Source organism: Syngnathus floridae, chromosome 3 (assembly GCF_059516105.1).
Source record: "Syngnathus floridae isolate MCC-2025c chromosome 3, RoL_Sflo_1.0, whole genome shotgun sequence".
In the NCBI taxonomy this organism is placed as follows: Eukaryota; Metazoa; Chordata; class Actinopteri; order Syngnathiformes; family Syngnathidae; genus Syngnathus; species Syngnathus floridae.
This window is the reverse complement of record NC_142415.1, coordinates 10,319,946-10,340,491: the sequence shown is the minus strand read 5'-3', so window position 1 is coordinate 10,340,491 and position 20,546 is coordinate 10,319,946. Positions and strand designations below refer to the sequence as shown.

General features: G+C 39.7%; 1 protein-coding gene across 2 annotated transcripts; it reads left to right on the top strand.

Moving 5' to 3' along the window:
- Positions 1 to 19: 19 nt before the first annotated feature.
- On the top strand, positions 20 to 19,183 carry scml2 (Scm polycomb group protein like 2). 2 transcript variants are annotated; one of them, XM_088370969.1, is made up of 14 exons: positions 20 to 174; positions 2,780 to 2,853; positions 3,005 to 3,070; positions 3,378 to 3,448; positions 3,737 to 3,971; positions 4,924 to 5,012; positions 5,132 to 5,375; positions 12,270 to 12,577; positions 13,380 to 13,509; positions 13,627 to 13,833; positions 15,437 to 15,610; positions 16,621 to 16,836; positions 17,036 to 17,187; positions 17,590 to 19,183. In XM_088370969.1, exons 2-14 carry the CDS (start codon positions 2,832 to 2,834, stop codon positions 17,713 to 17,715), a joined length of 2,040 nt encoding a protein of 679 aa, XP_088227095.1. In that variant the 5' UTR covers positions 20 to 174; positions 2,780 to 2,831; the 3' UTR covers positions 17,716 to 19,183. The 2 variants fall into 2 exon arrangements, with proteins under 2 accessions (XP_088227095.1, XP_088227094.1); XM_088370968.1 differs by having other exon boundaries at positions 17,033 to 17,187.
- Positions 19,184 to 20,546: the final 1,363 nt, after the last annotated feature.

Sequence of the window (20,546 nt, the reverse complement as noted above, 5' to 3'; positions counted from 1 at the left end):
TTGCAGCGGGGAAATGCCTGATTTCTTCCCGCGGTTTCTCGCTCTCTCGTGTGTGTGCGTGCAAGTGTGTGTCGGCGACGACGGACATGCGCGGAGCTGCAACGAACATGGCGGCCGCCTGCATCTGACAGAAAGTGAGGGCTCTACCATCAAAATAGGCGCTTTCAACGCTCGGTACGTCTTCTTTCTCAATTCTCCTCCCCTGCGCCGACTCCCGAGTTGTTATTTGACGCATCTTTGGCCGTCGTTTGAGCCAGAATTGCGCCGTTTATCAGCCAGGAGGATATGTGCTGGCAGTGTGTTTTTCCTCCACTGTACTGCATGTTGCTTGGATGAAGGCGACTTCTTATTCTTGTTTCACTTCTATGTTGAAGTGCTTCGCTTTACTCTTGTGTTCGCTGCACCCCCACACGCTGTTTAGTAAACAAGTGCGACTGGATTTTAATGCTCTGTGGTGTTAAATAATGCAATATTAGCAACCGTTAGCCTTGAGAATCATGTGCAGAGTCCCGCCCACCAAATCGGGAAGAATGGAAATGCGTCATACACCGTTTACTCATCGCTTTCTTTCTTTCTTTCTTTCTTTCTTTCTTTCTTTCTTTCTTTCTTTCTTTCTTTCTTTCTTTCTTTCTTTAAATGTTCCAAAAACAAATAATATAATGTAATCAAAACAAAAGCACGATTAAAACTTGTGTACATGTTCCACTTAAGAAAATTCTTAGTTTTCCAAGCACCATGACCAAATAAATGTTTATAAACAAATATTTTTTGAAAACTGAATGAATTGTAACAAAAATTGCCTTAGTTTGAATTAATATGACAATAAACATTTATTTTTATTTTTAACTCTCCTTTAAATCATGCATAAATAAATAGTCAAACGAAACGCAATATATGTTGGTATTTATTACAAGTCTCGATGTATTTCCAAATATGCTGAAGGAATGAACACACTCAATGTCAAATGATCAATGTCAAACAATGTAATCTGATAGCCTTAAAGGGTTTAAAATAATTGCGCCTCTAAAACAGTCCTCCCATGACGATTCATAACATAAACACTCCTCATGAACTCATTTTCAAACTGTAAAAACCAACCTGACAATTGTCTAATGCCGTAAGCAGTATGTCCAGTCAAAATACTGAATTAAATCAATATCAGGTACATATTTAAGACTGCACTTTCACTCATTTATTAATTATCCTCGAGTGCTACCATTTTTGGGGGGAGTTAACTGGTTAAAACAAAGGTAGTTTCTTTATGCCACCGTTTTACATATGGTGTGGAGTGTCAAGTGGAATTATTTGCACTTCTGGTAAATTACATAAAAAAAGAAGCAAGAGTAGGCCATTCATGCTGTGAAAAATAATTAAGAACACAAATGATAAAAAGTTCCTAAATCAAACAGTGGGCAGTGCTGGATTACACTTATCTGCCAGATGTCATATTCTAAGACGGAAAACCTTCGAACAAAATTAGTCCCCGGTTTGATTCAATTGCATTGCACGTGCTAAATGGACCATTTTAATAGCTACTTCTCATTGTTTTTGTAGGTTTGAGTAGCAAATCGTTTCCCAAGGCGCTCATTGTTCTCTCAAATTCTGTCATTATTTCAACACTTACAAAGAGTCGCTCTTATAACACGCTCCTCATGTTAATAATACTTTTGACAACCCCCGTCAATCAAAAGTTATAACTGCTCATGAAACCACCAATTTTCCCCCGTCATCTACTGCGTGTAAAACATCATAACGCTAATCTCGTACCGAGAGCTGCTTGAGTGGAAATGGAGGTTGTAAAAATGAAGTGCTTCCTGGTCTGCTGAGCTCTTAAGCATGACCCCTTATGAGTGGTGCAGACTCAAGCGTGCAAACACTGAAGCCGTCTGTCGCTGAGCGAGTGGCGGAGCAGGAATGAGGAATCCTTTTCATGTAGGCCGGCAGACGTCCCATATCCACACGTCTTAATGGCTTTTTATGGCACCTTGGAATCTTAATGGCTCCTTCCCACTCCATGGCTTTCTCTGGCAAGACACAAGAGCTTAGCAGGAAGGCGCGGTTGAGCAGAGGTTGCAGCACTGTGGTGACAATTCTGGATTATTTGGGTGTTTTGCTGGCTTTTAGATGTCCTTTTGCCTTAGATGATTTCTTTTTGAATTTTTGCTTCTAACATCTGCAAGCTGGACTATGGTCAATCCTTATCTGAATTATTCTGTAAGATGTTCACTCTCAAAGTATGTTTCAACAAACGTAATGAATCTTAAAAGCAATGGCATAATTCACAAGTCATTTTTAAATGTTTTTGGAAAACAAGACGGAAACAATGTATTCAGCAATCAAAAAATGTCTCGTTGCGTCTTGCTGATTAGTATATGAACTTGATGATTAAGATACTACTCACAAGGACAAGCAAAAAAATAACAAACGAGTTTTTACCTTTTTTTCCATTGTCGGTTTGCTGCTCTTGATTTACTTTGACAGGCTCTATGAAGGTGGCGAACAATCTGGAATTTTATCCAAATTATTCAAATACCTTTTTTTTTTCATTCATCAATACAGAAATTCATTATTTAGGTTTAAATTCCTACGTTTAAAATGTGTTTTTCGGCTTGTTGACTGATCTAAACAATTAGAAATGGGTGGACAAAAATACATAATGTTTTTTAAATAATTTACAGTAACCACTCCAAGTGAGCAAGTTATTGTTTTAGTCTGAGTACACTGCTTTTTCTTGTGCTATGTGCGTGTAAATGATTGGTTATGTGGTTTGTGCTTTTAGTTAAGAGCCTCTTTGACTTCCTCTGCTGCTGCGGGATAACATCTTGGTTGTCATGGGCCGAACGCCACACAAAGGTTGGTCTTCTCTATCTTCTATTGTCACCAATATTTGTAAAAGATGAATTTTTGATAGAGCAAAGAGTAAATGGATCTCAGTTGAGTTTTCAGGAGTAGCTGGTAAAGTGTCTGGCAAGGCTACCATTTCTAATCCATCATTTGATTCCAGATCAGAAAGAGGAGAAGAAGGAGAGGCCGAGCATCGGCGCGGGCTCTGCGCTCGATAAATCTAATGGTAAGTGTCCCACTTCATTTTGTCATCAGTTACTGTTAGAAAGTGAGAAACAGTGGGAGTCCATTTCTGTCCCTTGCCCCATTCAGAAATCTGCTTCCTCCCGAGGAAACCAAACGTAGGTAAAAAAAAAAAAGTGCCTGATACTGATGAATTGATGATTTTTATTTGTATTGATTGTGCTGCCATACATAGGTACATATATGTATCTTATGTATGTTCTTAATGTAAATGCAATTTATGTAGCCAACAACACAGTGCGGTCTTTTCAACACTGTGGGCGGTGTCATTTGTTTGTTTCTTTTGCTAGAGCCATTTAGTTGGGAAGACTACCTAAGAGAGACCTCCTCCATTGCAGCCTCACCTAACTGCTTCAAACAGGTAGCTGATCATTACGAAATAGGAAGCACAATGAGCCCCATTTCAGCGCTGTGACCAACTGGTGAAAACAGACCCCATAAAAAACAATGTTGAAATTTTACTCTCTTACTCTTTAAACACATTTAAACTTTTGAAACACTACTTTTTACATCGATATGATACTTAAACGCCAGCTATTCCGATTTACAACTTATTTCTTTTTGTCTTTATTTTAAAATTGGACCAAAAAGTGTAAAAGTTCAAAAACAAAGTGGAGGGTAAATGCTCCCTCTCTTTATGCGTGTGCAGTCCAGGATCCCCCCCTCCAATGACTTTAAGGCCGGTATGAAGCTCGAGGCTCGTGACCCGCGCAATTCCAACTCGGTGTGCATCGCCACGGTGATGGGCATGATGGGTACTCGATTACGCCTGCGTTTGGATGGCAGCGACAACACCAACGACTTCTGGAGACTGGTGGACTCATCTGACATCCAACCCATAGGCACCTGTGAGAGGAACGGGGACATGCTGCAGCCCCCGCTGGGTGAGACATGCACAGACACCGTATGAAGGCTTCCTAATGGATGCACACAGTTATGAGCTCGACTGAAGCGGCGGCATATTCCACAATGAAGTGTCAGAAATAATAAAATGTTAATTAGTAAATGGACTGCATCTAGATTGCACCCTTCCACCTTAATCCACCAATCACCATCCTTGGTTTATGATGGCGCCTCTCATATTTGCATCCACACACCCATTGAGAAGTATAAAAGTAATGACTCCATTTCACTCCATCTCTTTTCGAGGCCTTCTTAATTGGATGCGCTCATGGAGCAAATCCATTGTTAATGTTATTGCTATCGCCAGTGTTTTCCTGCCAAGTCAAATCCTCTGCTTTACTTTATTTACTCTATATGCAGTGTGCTACAGTCTTCATTTTCCCAAGAGATTTTAGGACTTTCTACTTTCAACATGAGTCTGTTTGGAGAGTCTATTTCAACTTTGTCCCAATACACAATGCAAGGTCCGGAAAGCTTGAATGGGTTTGGTGTTAAGAAACCAGAGAGCCTTGCTCATACCCACAAACATCTTTTGGGTGAACTAAAAAGTGAAAGCTGTTGTAGCCTGCAAAGGAAAGACTCAAACTTTTATCTTTAGATGGATGGCTGGAGAGACTGTTTTTATTCATCCACAAGGGAAATTCACTGGCTCCATTCTATAGGTGTAAAAGCTTGTGTCATAATTATTAGCAGTATTATTAGTTCATATAGTGCACGTGATGAACTGATCGTTGAGTTCTATTTAAATCTAGTCCAACATTAATTAGCATAATGGTTGTAAATTACTGTATCTCACAGCCAAGGCAGCTATTTATCTTGTTGCAAATCACCATATTTCCATCCATCCGTCCTTCCATCCTACTTCACTACTTGTCCTCATTAGCATCTACAAGACAAAAATGTAATTAAATATTGGTTGGACTTTGTGTTCAGGATTTCGAATGAACGCCTCCTCGTGGCCTATGTTTCTCCTCCGAACGCTGAGTGGAGCAGAGATGGCACCAGGCTCTGCTTTTAAGAAGGTTTGTTTTCAAAGTATCACACAATTCAACTATGCATATAATTTCATACTAAGCCTGACACACATATATGTTTATACAAATGTAATGGATTTTTTTTTACAAAATACCTTTGTGTCTAGGAACCTGTTAGCCCCATTAAAAACTACTTCAAGCCTGGTATGAAGCTGGAAGCCGTGGACAGGAAGAACCCTTACCTAATTTGTCCGGCCACCGTGGGTGAGGTCAAAGGTCAAGAGATCTTCGTCATGTTTGATGGCTGGCGAGGTGCCTTTGACTACTGGTGCCCCTTCGACTCCAGAGACATCTTCCCTGTTGGCTGGTGTGTGCTGACCAAACACAGTTTACAGCCGCCTGGAAACTTCTGTGAGTATCGCTTGCATTTTAATTTGGCATTATTTTGACATTTAGGAAGATTTTTGCAACAGTGGCGACTGTACTGCATACAAATTGACTGCCCCCAAAAAAATCAACAACAAAGGCATTGCAGAATTCTGAGAAAACCAACTAAATGTTTCTTGTGAACCCCTGTACCTGTGGGCTTTATGTTTCAATAATAGATGAGAATCCACAATAGTGAAAGCCCATATATAATGTATGTATTTTTAGCCCTTCTGTACAATTTATAGTATTCCTTGGCATTTCGTTTTCACTCACTTACTGTCAAGGCATAGGAGAGATCAAACAGCATCACCTTGAGGAAACAACAATACCAAAAAAAAAAAAGACTTGCTCTCACAGTTCTTTAATTAAGTGGCAAAGCATGTTTGCCTCAAGTTAGTCTTTGTGGAGGTTCAGCATGAAAGGGTCAGTGAATTAAATATTGTACAGTCAAACACAAAAATGTTCAGTTAAACAATATAATATAATCCAAAAGAAAGTTTGCTGGTGACATAGACGGGCAAACAGAAATCATCACAGCTGTTACAATATTATTATATACCTTTTAAACAACCGCTGCTCTCTGCTTGTACAATGTTTTTTATGTGAATGGCGCTTTTGAATATACATTTGAAACATTTTCATGACATCTCTGCTGGTAACAACACTGTTACAGCAGAAAACATCTGTTTCTCTTGCAAGGAGTAGTGATATTACCACATTTTACCGCTAGAGGGCGATGCAAGCAAAACCTTCCATCGGAAGGCGTCACATTTTAGTTTAACCAATGTGTGGAGTCAGATGACAATCAGCACCATCATGAATTGTGATACTAGAGCCATGATTAGGACTTTTGTCCCTTTTGCCACATATCAAGCCGGACAGAACTTGTTGAATTCACTGGAGAATAGAATGGCCTGAAAAGTACCCAAAAGACCTGAGATCACGTTTACTAATCTGGCTTTGTTATTCAACAGGCGCACTCATGCACCACTTAACCCGTGGATCATTCATTTGGGTGTATTGCATTAATCCAGTATTAATGATGTTTCACAATCTAGGCGCACTATTTTTTTTTTTTGTTTTGTATTGCCAGAGCCGAAAGCTACTTGTGACTGAGTTTCACTCCATATAAACAAATGAAAAATGAGCTGTCCCAAGAAAAGTTCACTTATAACAAACTAACTAACTCAATAACAATGTACAGTATAGTCCAGGTAACTCTCGGACAGCCCAGTGTTTGTGAGTTCTCCTGATATTAGCATGTCCTTGTGCAGTAATCTGGCTGTTCAGACACAACTCATCCAGAAGAAGTTATCTTGGCACCCGAGGAATGGTAAACACTAATTCAACACACATTACAAAAGAATGAGGCTACCCAGTGTCACAGTAGAAGAGCATGTGAAAACCCGCACATGCACATAAACATCGGCCCGAGTGCACAAAGCAAGGCCCAATGAATGGGTGGATGGATACCATAGATCAGGGATGTCCAGCCTCAAGGGCCACTATCATGCATGTTTTAGTTGCTTCCACTCCAAACACGCTTGACTCAAATGATCAGTTCTTCAACAAGCGCTGAAGAAACCTGATAATAAATCTGATTCAGATAAACAGGGGTGTTGGAGGAGGGAGACATTTAAAACATGTAGGACAGTGAACCTCAAGGACCGGCTTTAGACGCTTCTGCCATAGATAAATTACTTTATTCATCCTAAAGGGAAATTAATTTTCCAGTAGCTACCACAATACGAATACAATTGTGGTACAATACAATACGAACACAAAACGTATTTAAAATACCGGTACTATTTTTAAGATAAGAATAAAAAGCCACTAAATATTGGAGCAATATGAAAGTATTATCAAATGTAATTATTTCTTTGAGGATACTTTTGTTTCCTAAGAATGGCTGTATGATAGAGAAATAAGAAACAATTCTCTATGCACAATGAACTTCATCCATGTAAGTGATACCTGTAAAAATAGCAATCATTTTATAACTCAAATATGTTTAGTAAAAAAAAAAAAAAACATTTCCTAAATATACATACATGAACAGGTAATACACTAAATTAACCAGTCAATTTGTGATGAATATATGTTTGAAGAATTGCAAAAATATGCAGTGAGAGACATGCAAAATTTGCAAACATTCTGTCGCTGGTAAAGTTAACTTGCAATGAGAGTCGTCAATTATACAGTGTCCAATTCAGAGTTTAGTTATTTATAATTATTTTTACTACATGGAGACAAAGGCTCACATTGAATTGAAGGAGCAAATGGAAAATGTAAACGAGAACAATAGACTCTTTTATAATAGGTGTAATTTTATGTACTTTTTCCGATCGGACTTGCTGTAGCGTTATGTCATCGCACGTATTCCACGCCGCTCAGAGTCAGACGGATTAAAAAAAAAAAAGTCCGACGGATTAGATTTTGCTTGCTAACACCCAATTATTAATTATTTATTTATAGTTGTTCATTTTAATTGGCATAATTATATAGTAGATACGTCTGCTCTGTAGACATACATGAGTATGTCAGCATGTCATTTTGACGAATGATAAAGCTTAATGCTTAGACTGTAGCTGCTCTTTGGTAGACATTTATACGCCATGTGCGGAAATCACTTTGACAAATAACTGCAGTGTGACTGGCTTTCTGAAGCTGAATTTTTAATCATATTTCGGAGGCAGGTATGGTCTAGCTACAACAACTATGGATATTAATATTTTGTATTGGCAAAAAAAAACGTCATTTCTCAATTAATTATAAGGAAAAGGACAATCTTATAATTTTAAGAGAAATCTGTCGCAATCTTTATGGGATGAGCTGTGTACTCCACCTTTAATTCTGTAAATATGAACCATGGGCACCGTGTTCATTGTGCGACCACTGACTTCTGCCTATCTTCATTCAGGCTTTTTATACAATACTCATGCAGATGTTGGTGTCTGCACTAGATCTAGTTGCATACTAGACTCCATTAATCCTTGAGGTTGCACATGACCTACTTGATGGGACAACCTTACGTCTCCAAATGTACTCTTGGTGAGAGATCACTAGGCTGCTGCATGTGGGGGATTTCACACCGATTTGCTCTCCGTGTGCGTGTGTGCGTGTGTGTGTATGTGTGTTTGAGTCTGATATGTGTGCTGTAAAAAGGGGATAATATACAGTGAGACAGGTGCTATGTTTGTATGCAGATATCTGAATACATTTGGGGGCTTGGGTGAACAGTTAATGAGGTTTTGATCAGCTTTACATACTTTTAAAATAGCTTCATTATTGTATTCTCTTTGTTCTGTGCTGTCTGGTTTTTTTTTGTCAGAAGCCACTAATGACATGTTTTATAGGAATAATTTTGAAAATAACTGCTTTTGCCTCGCAACCTTGGGCGGGATCCCTTTTTTGCTTGTTGGATTTTTTAAATTGGGTCAGCCGTTTTGCATTTTGTATTCAAAGCATGGACGTGTATTTGTTGTAGGAACATTTGTGTTTGGAGCATACAATATCAAATTGTATGTGCTTGAATACGAAGCATGGCTCACAAATTATGCATGACGCCTTTGTCAGTCATCTGCTTGCACCATTCATTCATCTATCCATTATCTGTGCTGCTTATCCCCTTCATGGTCATAGATGACTTGCAGCCTATCCCAGCTGACTTAGGGCGCGAAATGCTGTACAAAAAAAAAGTTGGAAAATAGTATTTTGTGGTTATTGGTCAACAGCATAAGTAGTAGTAATAGTTTGTACTACCTTTGGAAGATTTACACCAAAAAGTCACAATTGTCCTGGTAAGAGTGAATAAAATAAACCCCCAAGAATGGTGCCCACTCAAGTGTTGGTCACTAGAACAGATGAAGATATCAGAGACTTTTGTCACGCTTCCTGCCACTGCTAAGCTCTTCATTGTTCTGCAAAGAGACTGATATCTGAGCATGCCACTATTTCCTGACGATTGGCCTAGCCATCTTTCTCATCGGCAAATGTCTGAAAAGGCTCAGGTTACAGCCCGGCCGGGGGGACCCCTGTCTGGGCCGCCAGTATGCATGCGTGTGAGTAAAAACATGCAGCTCCCACAATGAGTTTCAGTCAAGATGCTTCTCATCCAACCTTTTCCCCACCCTCCCGAGCTGACACGCCACCCCTCTATCTACCCTTCTCCCAACCCTTTTTGCTCCCAGGAGCCCCGGCGTTAACCCCTTTTCCCCTGACACTGACCCCCTCCCCCAGAAACTCGCCGGGAGGCAGGTGACTGATGCAGACTGTCGATATGGCCTACAGATAACACGAATAAAGGATTCAACCCCCCCATAATGCCTTTCACCACACCCACCGACTCCTCTTGCTCCTAACCCCTCCCTCGCCCCTATGCACCCCCCTTCTCATTCATTGGGAGGGAAGCTTCACAGCAGCTTCAACCAGCGGCAGTAGAGTGGGCTTTGTTATAGACGCAAAACAGACAAGAGAAGTGCGAAGGCAGTGAGATTAGCGTACTTGAAGGCAGTGCAGAGGATGAGAGCACAGTCAAGAAAGTTTGGACTGGAAGCGGGTGAGAGAGAAAATCTGTAAACTGAGTGTTGTTTCAAAGAAAGGAACAGGAAGCGACTGTCAGTCATTACCACTAATACCACGGCTGCTACTATCAGTATTCGGGAAGCCGCAGCTGAAGCACTGAGTTTCTGCTTTTTGGAAGACATTTCCTGGTGAGCATGTTTGTATGCACAATCGCAGAAACTTTGTGGTGCTAATCTCTCTCTCTTTTTCTCTTCTGTATCTGTGATGTGTTTATGAGAACTAATGCTTTGGTGTTTGTAGTAGCAAAACATTTATTCAGCGTTTACGACTAGTTAAAGCACTCAGTGAGTGTTGCTTGATTTGAGATGAGGCAATATGAATCAATAATCACATTCAGGAAGTGCTGCTTTCTTGTTTGAATTGGAGCTGTTTTGTGTGGCTTTGATTGTTTTAAGACTTTTATCTGCATGCAACCAAATACAACTTGGAAGCATCCAGACTTGGGATTTGAGTGCTTTGCTTCCCCTCAACTGCAAATGTCCACAGTGTGAGCTGATTTTATTGGGTGTACATTTGGAGCTCCATTTGTTTTTGATCATGTGTGTTTATGAGTAGAGCATCAGGAAGCAGTTAACACCGGATTGAGCCTCCCTATTCTATTGTTAAACACTCTCATTACCAATGGTGAGTGTTTTTAACATGCGTGTCAGTCAGGACAGACGCATCCATGAAAGGGAACTTTCTCAGCTCCTTTATCATGCTCACAACACGCGTGTTCCGTGTGTGTATTTGTATGTGATTGAATCAACTCATGATTGGAGGAAGCTCACTTTGTGAAAGCGGTTGTGTAATTAGATGAGGAGGAACTCTTTTGGGCCCCTCCCCCACCCTCCAGACAGCAGACACACACTCGACGACCTCATTCTGATATGTATGCACAAACACACACACACACGCACGCTGTTTCCTCAGGCAGTGTTACACAGGTCAGCGGGTCGAGTTGGAATGATATAGTCATGATCAGGGCCATATGTTGAACGGGATGTGTGATGCCTGCAAAAATTGTAGTTGAATATTTCTGCTCAGGATTATTTTTGAGCAATTTTGAAATATCGTCAAAATTTATTCACCCCATCTTGTGATTGTTATTTTATATAATTCATTTTTTCAACATCCCTTTTCTAATAAAGGCACATTTTTGAGTGATGTGAATTGCACAGAAAGATGAATCAAAATTTCTGGCTGGAAGCTTTGCAATGTGGGAGGGATGGTAAAATAATCAATTCTAAAAGTATTTGATAATATTATCGTAATTATCACACACAAATCAATTCTAAAAATATTGCAGCCTTAAATGATCACACACCATACCAAAAATCTGCAGTTAAAGATAGCTGCTTGGGTTGGAATATCATAAGAAATATTAAAATGCGTAAAGGTCTGACATTGCAGGAGTGGCTGTTTTTGAGTCTGCTGTGAGTAAGCATGCCACCATGCTTTTTCCTCTGCTTGCACATGTGAGCGCTCCTGGTGTGCAATTGAGGCGCCCCTGACACAACCGGAACAAAACACTGCGTGATTCCACACCCATTCCTACTTCTCTCTCAATTAAGCAGCTTTTAGTCCCTTCATAACACCTCTCCGGGAGGTTTAAATGAAAGCCTTGACCCCTCGAGAGCGTTCACATTCACTAACTGGCCCCTGCACAGCCTGAACAATATGTTTGCAAGCAAATAGGTATACTCTCATTTTCTTTTCTTTTCACTCTACCTTTAATTAGATGGTTGCGTGATTATATGATGCTCAGAAAAATAAAGATTGATTGGTGGTGGTGCTAGTTTTTTTTTTTTTTTGGCTCCTTTTAATTTTCAACTATCTTCATCTCGTGTATGATGGTGTGGCTCCATTTAAATTCAAACAATAACAAAACATGTTAGGAATATTAGATAATTCTTTAACCAGCTATTGTGGAAGCACTATAAAATTGAGTTGAGTTGCATTTAAAAATATGTATTATGGACTAAACTGTTGGGTAGCGATGGTCCTCAAAACAAATTCTTTGTTCGGATAAATGGATGGACGGACGAATGATTTCTTTATATGCTGTACTGATGGGTTGAGAGGCAGTTAAAGGATTGATCATGCAGATTTGAGATGAAGTACAACAGAAATAGTGAGCTTGGCCCTGCCTGACACACTGCAGAATCCCAGAATGAAAGCCTCTCTTTCATTTAGTGAGATTTGTAGCATGCAATTTGTATAATTCATGTATGCGGTCATATTTACATTTCCAGTTTGTCAAGTAAGAGAACAGTAGTGTATAACGTTCCATTTATTCTATTTCTCTTCCAGTCACCCTTCCAGGTGCTCTTCTCGCCCCTGTTTCGTCTTCCTCAACCTCCCTCACAACACGCCGCTCCACTTCCAACTCCTCGTCCATGATGCAGACTTCATATCGACTGCCCAACCCTTTGCCGCCCCTGCCCGTTCGCAAGGGTGTCCGAGGCCGCCGTCCCAAGTCGCAGACTATTGCTTTGTTGAAAGCAGCGGCTGAGGCGGCAGCAGCTGCGGCGGTCAATGGGGCGTCACAGAACCCTGTCAGGTCCACTCAGTTGGCCCCCAGACCACACAGGAAGAGAGGGCCCAAGCCTGGGAGCAAGGTAAGATACTACCATGTGTTGATAAGTAGAGAAAGATGGTTTTGAACCTAGTTTTTCCACAGTTGTTCCTTTGTTCAAATGCGCAACACTGGTCACAGACTTAAATAAACAAAACAAAAAACCCTCAGTATTCCATTTGAGTGCTATGTAGCCAACAGCAACCGATAAAATTACCGTATAAAATTTTACATTTAATATTTAAACTTAAATCTGATAAAATCTGATAAAATTACCGTATAAAATGTTACATTTAATATTTAAACTTAAGTCTGATACAACACCTGTTGTCACCTTCTCACTATCCAGAAGTAGAAGACTATCATACATTTGAAGAAAGAAAAAGAAACTTCTTACTTGCACTGTTATAGGAGCCAATGGTGCTGGCTTCAAATTGTTTATTTGTTACTCTGAGTTCAAGTTGACGTAAAGCTAACACATAAAAACAGTTAAGCATTGTATGTTTTGACACCAAAATGTTCAACTAAACCATATAATAAAAGTCCGCTAGCCATGGGAGGCTGTCAAAAATTATTTATACATCTTAAAACAGCAGCAACATGTCACATACAACAAAAGAAAACACCAAAATGTACATTGACTGCAAAGAACAAACAGTTCAGAGATGAATGGTTTGCAAGAATAGGGGTAATGAATGCGTTTACATCTTAAGAATACATTAGAAAAAAGATCTTTGTGATACAAGTTGTGGCTTGTGCAAGTAGTGGTTGTCGGACAGTTAAAATACGCTTTGAATAAATCATTACCTATCAACGTAGAGTTCTTTTTTTATTTATTTTTTTAGAGGAAGCCTCGGATGGTACAGTCACTGGGCTCATCATCAATTCCAGTGTCTCCTCCAGAAACCCGATTGAGCACTAGCCATGTTTCAGTAGACAACCACCATAACAACAACTCAAATGTAGTCTGCACGGGTAAGTGTCGAAGTCCATAAAGTACAAGATGAGCTGGAATGTACTGACTACAGTGACCAGTGCTAGAAAATGGATTGAAAACCATTGAATGTTTTTTTTCCGGTTGTGTTTATTTAGTGTGCGTTTATGTGAACAAACATGGCGACTACGGCCCTCATCTTGACCGTAAACTGGTGCAGCAGCTCCCAGACCACTTTGGGCCAGCTCCAGTCAACGCAGTGCTACAGCAGGCCGTCCAGGCCTGTGTGGACTGTACGTACCAGCCCTCCGTGCTGCTGTCGTTTCTACAGAGCCAGTCCCACACAGGAGGAGAGGTCATTCGAGGTCTGTAGTCGTAAATGCTCACACAAGAAAAGAACTCTTTAGGGGGAAAAAAAAATTTCTTTTTTGGCTACTTTTCAGTTGGGAATGGGTTGCCGCAGCTGTGTTGCCTTACATTTGAGTTATGAATTGAAATTGCTCATTTTTAAAAGTGTTTCTTTGTTCTTCTTGAGGGTCTCAAATTGATCTTGGTAATCTGATGCCAGCATTCCTCTGTGAACATCACATTACTTTGATTTGGAAAGTCTGAGTTTAACAATATAATATGCTCTTTTGATGCTGCTTATAGTCTGCCTGCAGTTTGGCACTTGACTAAATCTGTGCGATAGAGGCGAAGAATTTTCTTCAGCATGCATATCTTACTTGAGCAGCAATATCGTGGTGACTGAGTATACATTGTCAATCCCTGTTCAGCGGCGGAAATGGGCTCGCTCTAGACTCACCCGCAATAGGTGAAAATCTGTAATATAGACATTTACATTTTTATTAGTTTTGCCCATCCAACAGACTTTAAATAAATGTAAACATATTCATTGTCAATACATTAGTATTATCAATTAACTAACTAACTAGAAAATATTTTTTAATAATCACTCAATAATTCTGATATTTTTTTTATTTAATATGGTCCAAATCATAAATTCATTTTCTCAGCATTGAATATTCTCCAATTTCTGAAATAATCCATGAAAGCAGACTGGTTATATCCTTGTGTTGACTCAACATAAAACATGAGCAATTACTTTGGAAAGCAATGATCAACATCTTTGTCAAATTTCTTACATGCAACCAGTAAATGAGGTTTAATTGATTTATCTTTGTACGTTTTCTGCACCCTCAATTTGAAATAGTCCTTTTTTTTCCGAACAAAGGGATGGGAATCAAAGGTTGTTTATCCGATTCATCGCTAAATAAACAAAATTATTGAATAATTGATTCATGGATCTAATATTTAAAATAATGGTTAGTTGCATGATGAATGTACAGTAAAATGTTGTAGGTCTTAGTCAATTTTAGCTCATGTTTACTAAAAAGGTCACATAATCCTGCTCGCACAAATACAAACTCATGAGCCGATAATTGCAACCAACTAATTTTTCACATTTCAACCTTGGTGGAGATTGTCAATAATTACGCATTCTCTAGAAGTCCATAGAGGCAATCAGCCAGATCAAATTGGAAGTCATTCAGAATGAATGTTATTGACTGTGCTTGTGCATTTTGGGAAGAAATTGCTGAGATACTGCGGGGAAATAAAAGATAATGCCTGTGGCCACATCTGACGTGAGTGCTGGGACTGTAATCAGAAGTGACATGTGCAGCTAACCTGTTTTGGATGCTGGGATTGAGTCTCCCTTGAGGGGGGTGGAATTGGGAAGGGTGTGGGCTAATGGGGAGGGGCTGGGGGACATTAATTTGTGTGAGCTTGGCTTGGGTGGGAGGGTGTTGTGCAGATCGAGGGTTGTGGGTTTGTGCTGATAAAAGGAGGGCGCTTAACCCCAAACCATCTGCTGTTTTCCTTTAACTGTGGATGCATTCAGCCTGTGTGTGAGCAGGTGTGAGCCTACGCAACGCACAGACTAATACAGTATGTTGTGTCTTACAGTGCGCTCCGAGCATGGTATCCGCTATGTCAAGCTTCCCTCCGTCTCCAGTGCGTCTACTGTGCTAAGGTTCTTGGAGAACATGTGTCAGCATCTGGAGAGTGTCAGCCTGTTCAGCTCACAGCCTTTCAGCCCCTTCAGTAAAAACACACGCTTCTTTGACAGAACAAAGTCAGGTTTGTGCGTGGAAAGATACACAAATATTGCAAAATGTAACTTGTACACAATCTTGACACCGACCCCCTAAAAATGGAAAAAGCCAAAGTTAAAAACAAGGAGTGTTAAAAGCAAGCACTCACAATCAAAGCTAAAGTAGAGTAATGGGTAGATATATATATATTTTTTTGCACCTTAGTCCCCATATGTAGATATGCACTTTTTAAAATGACACATCATAATCACAACCCCAAGCAGCTTGTTAACAACAATACAATGATTTATATTTTCATTTTTCAGTAGTATGTTTGGTAATTTTATTTTTTTTGTATTTATTTGGCAATTCACACACTTTATGTAGGTTGGGAGAGCCAAAAAAGTCCATATTGTGTGGCTCACTGTAATAGGTTTAGACATCTGGCAACCATACCACAATTGCCCAAACAAATCTTTAAATCTCCATTATGGCATATTTATTGTGAGTTTGTCAGTTGTGATGCGATTGTCAATTGTGAATTTAATCAGATGCAACCGTGATGCATACAAATCCATAATGTAGAGTGACCAAACCTTTATACAATTATTAAAACACAATGACAATCATCATTTTCAGGATATTAAAAGATGACTCCAACTTCTCCAAATGAGAGTCAAAGTTCGTTTGCTTCGAGCTGGTTCCTGCGTCTTAGGCTGGCCCTTCTCTGCCTCTTCTTGCTTTTAATTCGACTGCATCCTGCATCTTAGGATGCACCTTCTCTGCCTCTTCTTGCTTATAATTACACTGCATCCACTGTACATCCAGTGGGCGTCAGTGATGCCTGGCATGTTGCCACACAACACTGAATATGCACAACTTTAAATTCAGACTTGTATTTATGTGTCTGCTTAAAAGTATGCAGTCTAGTGGGATTCATTGTTTATATATTGTGTTTCGATTTTGTTGGAATTGAAATTCATTAAAAAAAAAAAAACAATTAAATGTTCGCTAATATAATGAATCAGCTCACATAGTGTCCATTTATACTTTCAGAACCACTGCCTCACACGGAAAACAACGCATCGAACAACGATTCTGCAAAAGATTCCGTTCCCAACGCACGAGCCCCTCAGATAGCGGCAGACTATCGGGCGACAAAGAGGGAACGGCCGTATTACGCCAATCACTCACACACGCCTCCACCTCTGCGAAGAGTCAGCTCCAACCCAAGTGAACTCGGACAAGTGCCCACACACAGACGCGTGGAAGGTAGGATCACATATACATGTCAAATTTTTAGTACCTCCTGCCTTTTATTACCATATATTTTACCTGGTTCTTTACGTTTTTTTTGCCCCAATTTTATTTAATTATTTTATTACATAGAATTAAAACCTTAACCTGGATTTACTAAGGAAAACTTTGTAATTGTAAGCATGATGATTGTCTTTTTTTTTTTCTTCAGCAGCTAGTTCAACAACAGGCCCAGACCACGCCACGCAAGACAAGGAAAGTTCAGGGAACGATGCATCTTCTTGGTCAGTTGATGAGGTGATCCGATTTGTCCAGGAGGCTGACCCACACACTCTTGGTCCACATGTGGAGCTTTTTAGAAAGCATGTGAGTACTTTAGTTAGATCAACTACGTCTTGTTTGAGCCAATCAATCTGATAGGGATTTTTCTTTTTAGGCTAAAGTAGATTCTGTTATGTGGGAGTTGTCATAACACCCAAACTGAGTTAGCAAATAACGGTATAAATTCTGCTAGCATCACACTAATACATTACTGTCAGGCTTTTACATTTTAAATGTATTTATTTGACCACTGGATATTTATGAATGTTTAAACTTATTTGCCTTAATCATTTTTTTTCACTCTATTGTATAGTCTATATACAAAGAAAATGCAACCCATCTGGAATGTATAGCCAGCAGCACCTATTCAGTCATGGTAGTTTGGATCCTGAGACGATGCGCAAGTCATCTAGCTGCCCGCTAACATACGCTTTGCTGTCCCTGCAGGAGATTGACGGCAAGGCCTTGATGCTGCTGCGCAGTGACGTCATTATGAAGTACATGGGACTGAAACTGGGCCCTGCGCTCAAACTCTGCCATCACATTGAGAAGCTGAAACAGACCAAACAGTAAAAGGACCGTTGTGGTCTTCCTCACTAGCAAACACAAACTCAAGTATGTGTTGTTGTACAGGGACGCAGCACTGACGGAAACTACCATAACGCCCGGTTTTGTGCCGTTTTAAGTATTGTACATACTCTATGTACATTTGGGAAGTTTTAGCAAGCCTGCAGGCTATTGTCCATCATCATCTTACACAATCTGGATTTGCTTTCTCCGACTTTCAAGATGTTTAGGACAAAAACAAAAGGGGCAGGGCTGTCCAAACTATAGCTGAGGGGGGTGCCATCTGCCGTCCATTTTATGAGGCCTGCAGCAGGTACTAAACACAATAAAAAGGGTGGCGGCGCAACAAGAAAAACGGGTGGTTGAGACAAATTACTACCATCACTACAGGATTTAAAAAATGCTAGTCGGTAAGACCAGTTCAACCTGAGTACAATGTAGCAAGAATTTAGAAAATTGGATGAAGCATTGTGGAGAAATTGATCTTTCTGTGTAGGGAAAATGGCCTTTTTTAGGGACCACTATGCATCACTTACCCTTAAAAGCTTAAATTGCACAAATTCAACAATGTTCACGTGAAAAGCAGTTTAGACAGTAGAATGAGTCTTGAACTAATCAGCAGTTGTTTTCTTGTGAATGCATTTTTTTGTCCTGCAATGATCAGAGGAAAAGGTTTGGACACCCCTGCACCGTTTTAAAATTTGGGACTTTGTATTTGGGACCGACAAAAAGACATTCAGTTAGAATAAGTGAATCTTCTGGAAGTTAACTTCTCGATCAGACTCAGAGGAGGACCTTCGCTCATGACCTCAGCATTGTTTGCTCTCATATGATCTATTTTTTTATTTTACCAAGCATTTACATTAAAGCAGTACAGCCGTAATTTTTTTTTTCGATCTTTAGCCTACGTGTAATTAGTATCCAATATCCGTGCAGAGTTTTTGTATTCGTCTTTTTTTTTGCCTTAATATGTACAACAGGCCATTATTTAAGCACACGACCTCAGACAAACACTGTAGCTTTTGCATTTTCAATTTTTTTTTTTTTACACTGACAGCAAACACACCGCCGTGATGTTTGCTTACCAATGCAATAACATTTCCGACTGACAGCTCCTTAGAATTTAATAAGTCATAAAACAAAGGTACTGGAGTACTGACCAACATTGCAAAATTTTGAACCCAACATTTTTTGTCGAAGCTCTTGGCCTCATGCTGTATTTGCCGGGAAAAAAAAGCGTTGTCTCTGTTCCATGAGCTCAACGGGTTTATCTTGGCTTTGACCTTCATTGTATTATCTTTTAACAGTTGCACACACTTACACGTGATGACTGGAACCTTGCAAGTGTTGACGTTAAAATAACGGCAAGGTGTTCTACTGCTTTTGCTGTACAAAAAGTGTTCCCAAGACAGAAGGAGCTTTGTTCAGTTTCTTACTCATTTTATTGTGTAATAAAGTGTATCAAGCCTTTGAATATTCTCATTCAACCAATTTATTGGATTCTCGGGACATTGAATTGATTGCAACTGGACTGTTGTGTTTGTGTCGAGATGTTCAGCCTCTCATCCGAGCAGGCTTCATCCATTCATGCACGTAGGGAAGAATAGTACTTATTGTACAGCTCAACTCAGAAGTAGAAAATGGTCACGAGGCAGTATTACGTACACGAAGTTCAATTGGGCTCTTGTTAAAAATGGCAGATTTTGAAATTGGTTGACGCAATTTATATAAATTATTACATAATTTACATACATAATTTATTTAATACTTCATCTTTGGCATATTTGTGGTGTTTGGAGTAATTCTAGTGGTGTGTTTTTTTCTCACCTTTTCACTCCTTTAATTTTACATATTTGGTTTTTCACTCTCACTCAGACGAGAGCTGTTTTTTTTTTCTCCTTTTTTTTTTTTTTAGAAACTGACAAAGCCCGCTCGGAAGAGAGGCAAAATATTCAACGGCACCAGAACAGTCCAGTTGAGATCGATCCACCGCTCCGAGCAAAGTCCATCGAGCGTAAACAGAAAACGACAGTATTACTCCTAGTGTAAGACTAGTTATTATTTTGCTGTTGGCTGTTTTGTTCTTTTGAAGCGTCAGAAAGCCTTTCAAGCCAAATCAATGTTTGCTGTAGCCCTGTTGCGCTCCATAATGGTCACCGGTTCATATACTTGAAACCATCTGGCTTTCACATGAAACTCAGGTTCTAGTAAGTTCTTAGAGAATGTTTTACAGTAGCATTTGTGTTCATATCACATCATAGAGGAGCTACAGTATAACCAACTTCAGTATGTGTATTTGAAATGCCTTGCCATTGAATGCCCTACAGCATCTTGTGTGTATATAGAAACTTTTTACCCTCCGCTCAAAAAATGTTTATGTATGTTTGATATGCATTCACACAATTAAACATTTTCACTTGACATCATCTTAGTGTTTGACACCTGAGGCCAAGAATGTGACTGTGCCGCCGCTATTTGTGTTGGATAGAGACAGACCCCTGCCATGAATAATGTATTTGCTCACAGGTGCCACAAAGCAATAGCAGAGGACTACTTTTGTCTAAATCGTTCTCAACTCATCAACAGTTCCTTGGCACCAAGATGGCGCACGAAAGCAGCAAATGTGAGTTTTTGTAGATACATCTAAGGGGTGTGTAAGTCTGTGTGTGAGTCTGTGTGTGTGGGGGGGGGGGATCCAGTTACTTTGTTGTCTAGAACATTATCAACTATACTGGTTTTAAGTTGTGAAGTTGAAAAAAAAAAAGTCAAACATTCACCGTTTGTTCATCACAACTCAACAAAGAACACTTTCAATGAGTAAATTATGATGCAGAATT

Coding starts and splice junctions, on each gene's coding strand:
- scml2 (XM_088370968.1), top strand. CDS start 2,832: ATGGGCCGAACGCCACACAAAG. Junction 15,611..16,620: donor CTTTGACAGAACAAAGTCAG/GTTTGTGCGTGG, acceptor TTATACTTTCAG/AACCACTGCCTCACACGGAA. Junction 16,837..17,032: donor CACACACAGACGCGTGGAAG/GTAGGATCACAT, acceptor TTTTTTCTTCAG/CAGCTAGTTCAACAACAGGC.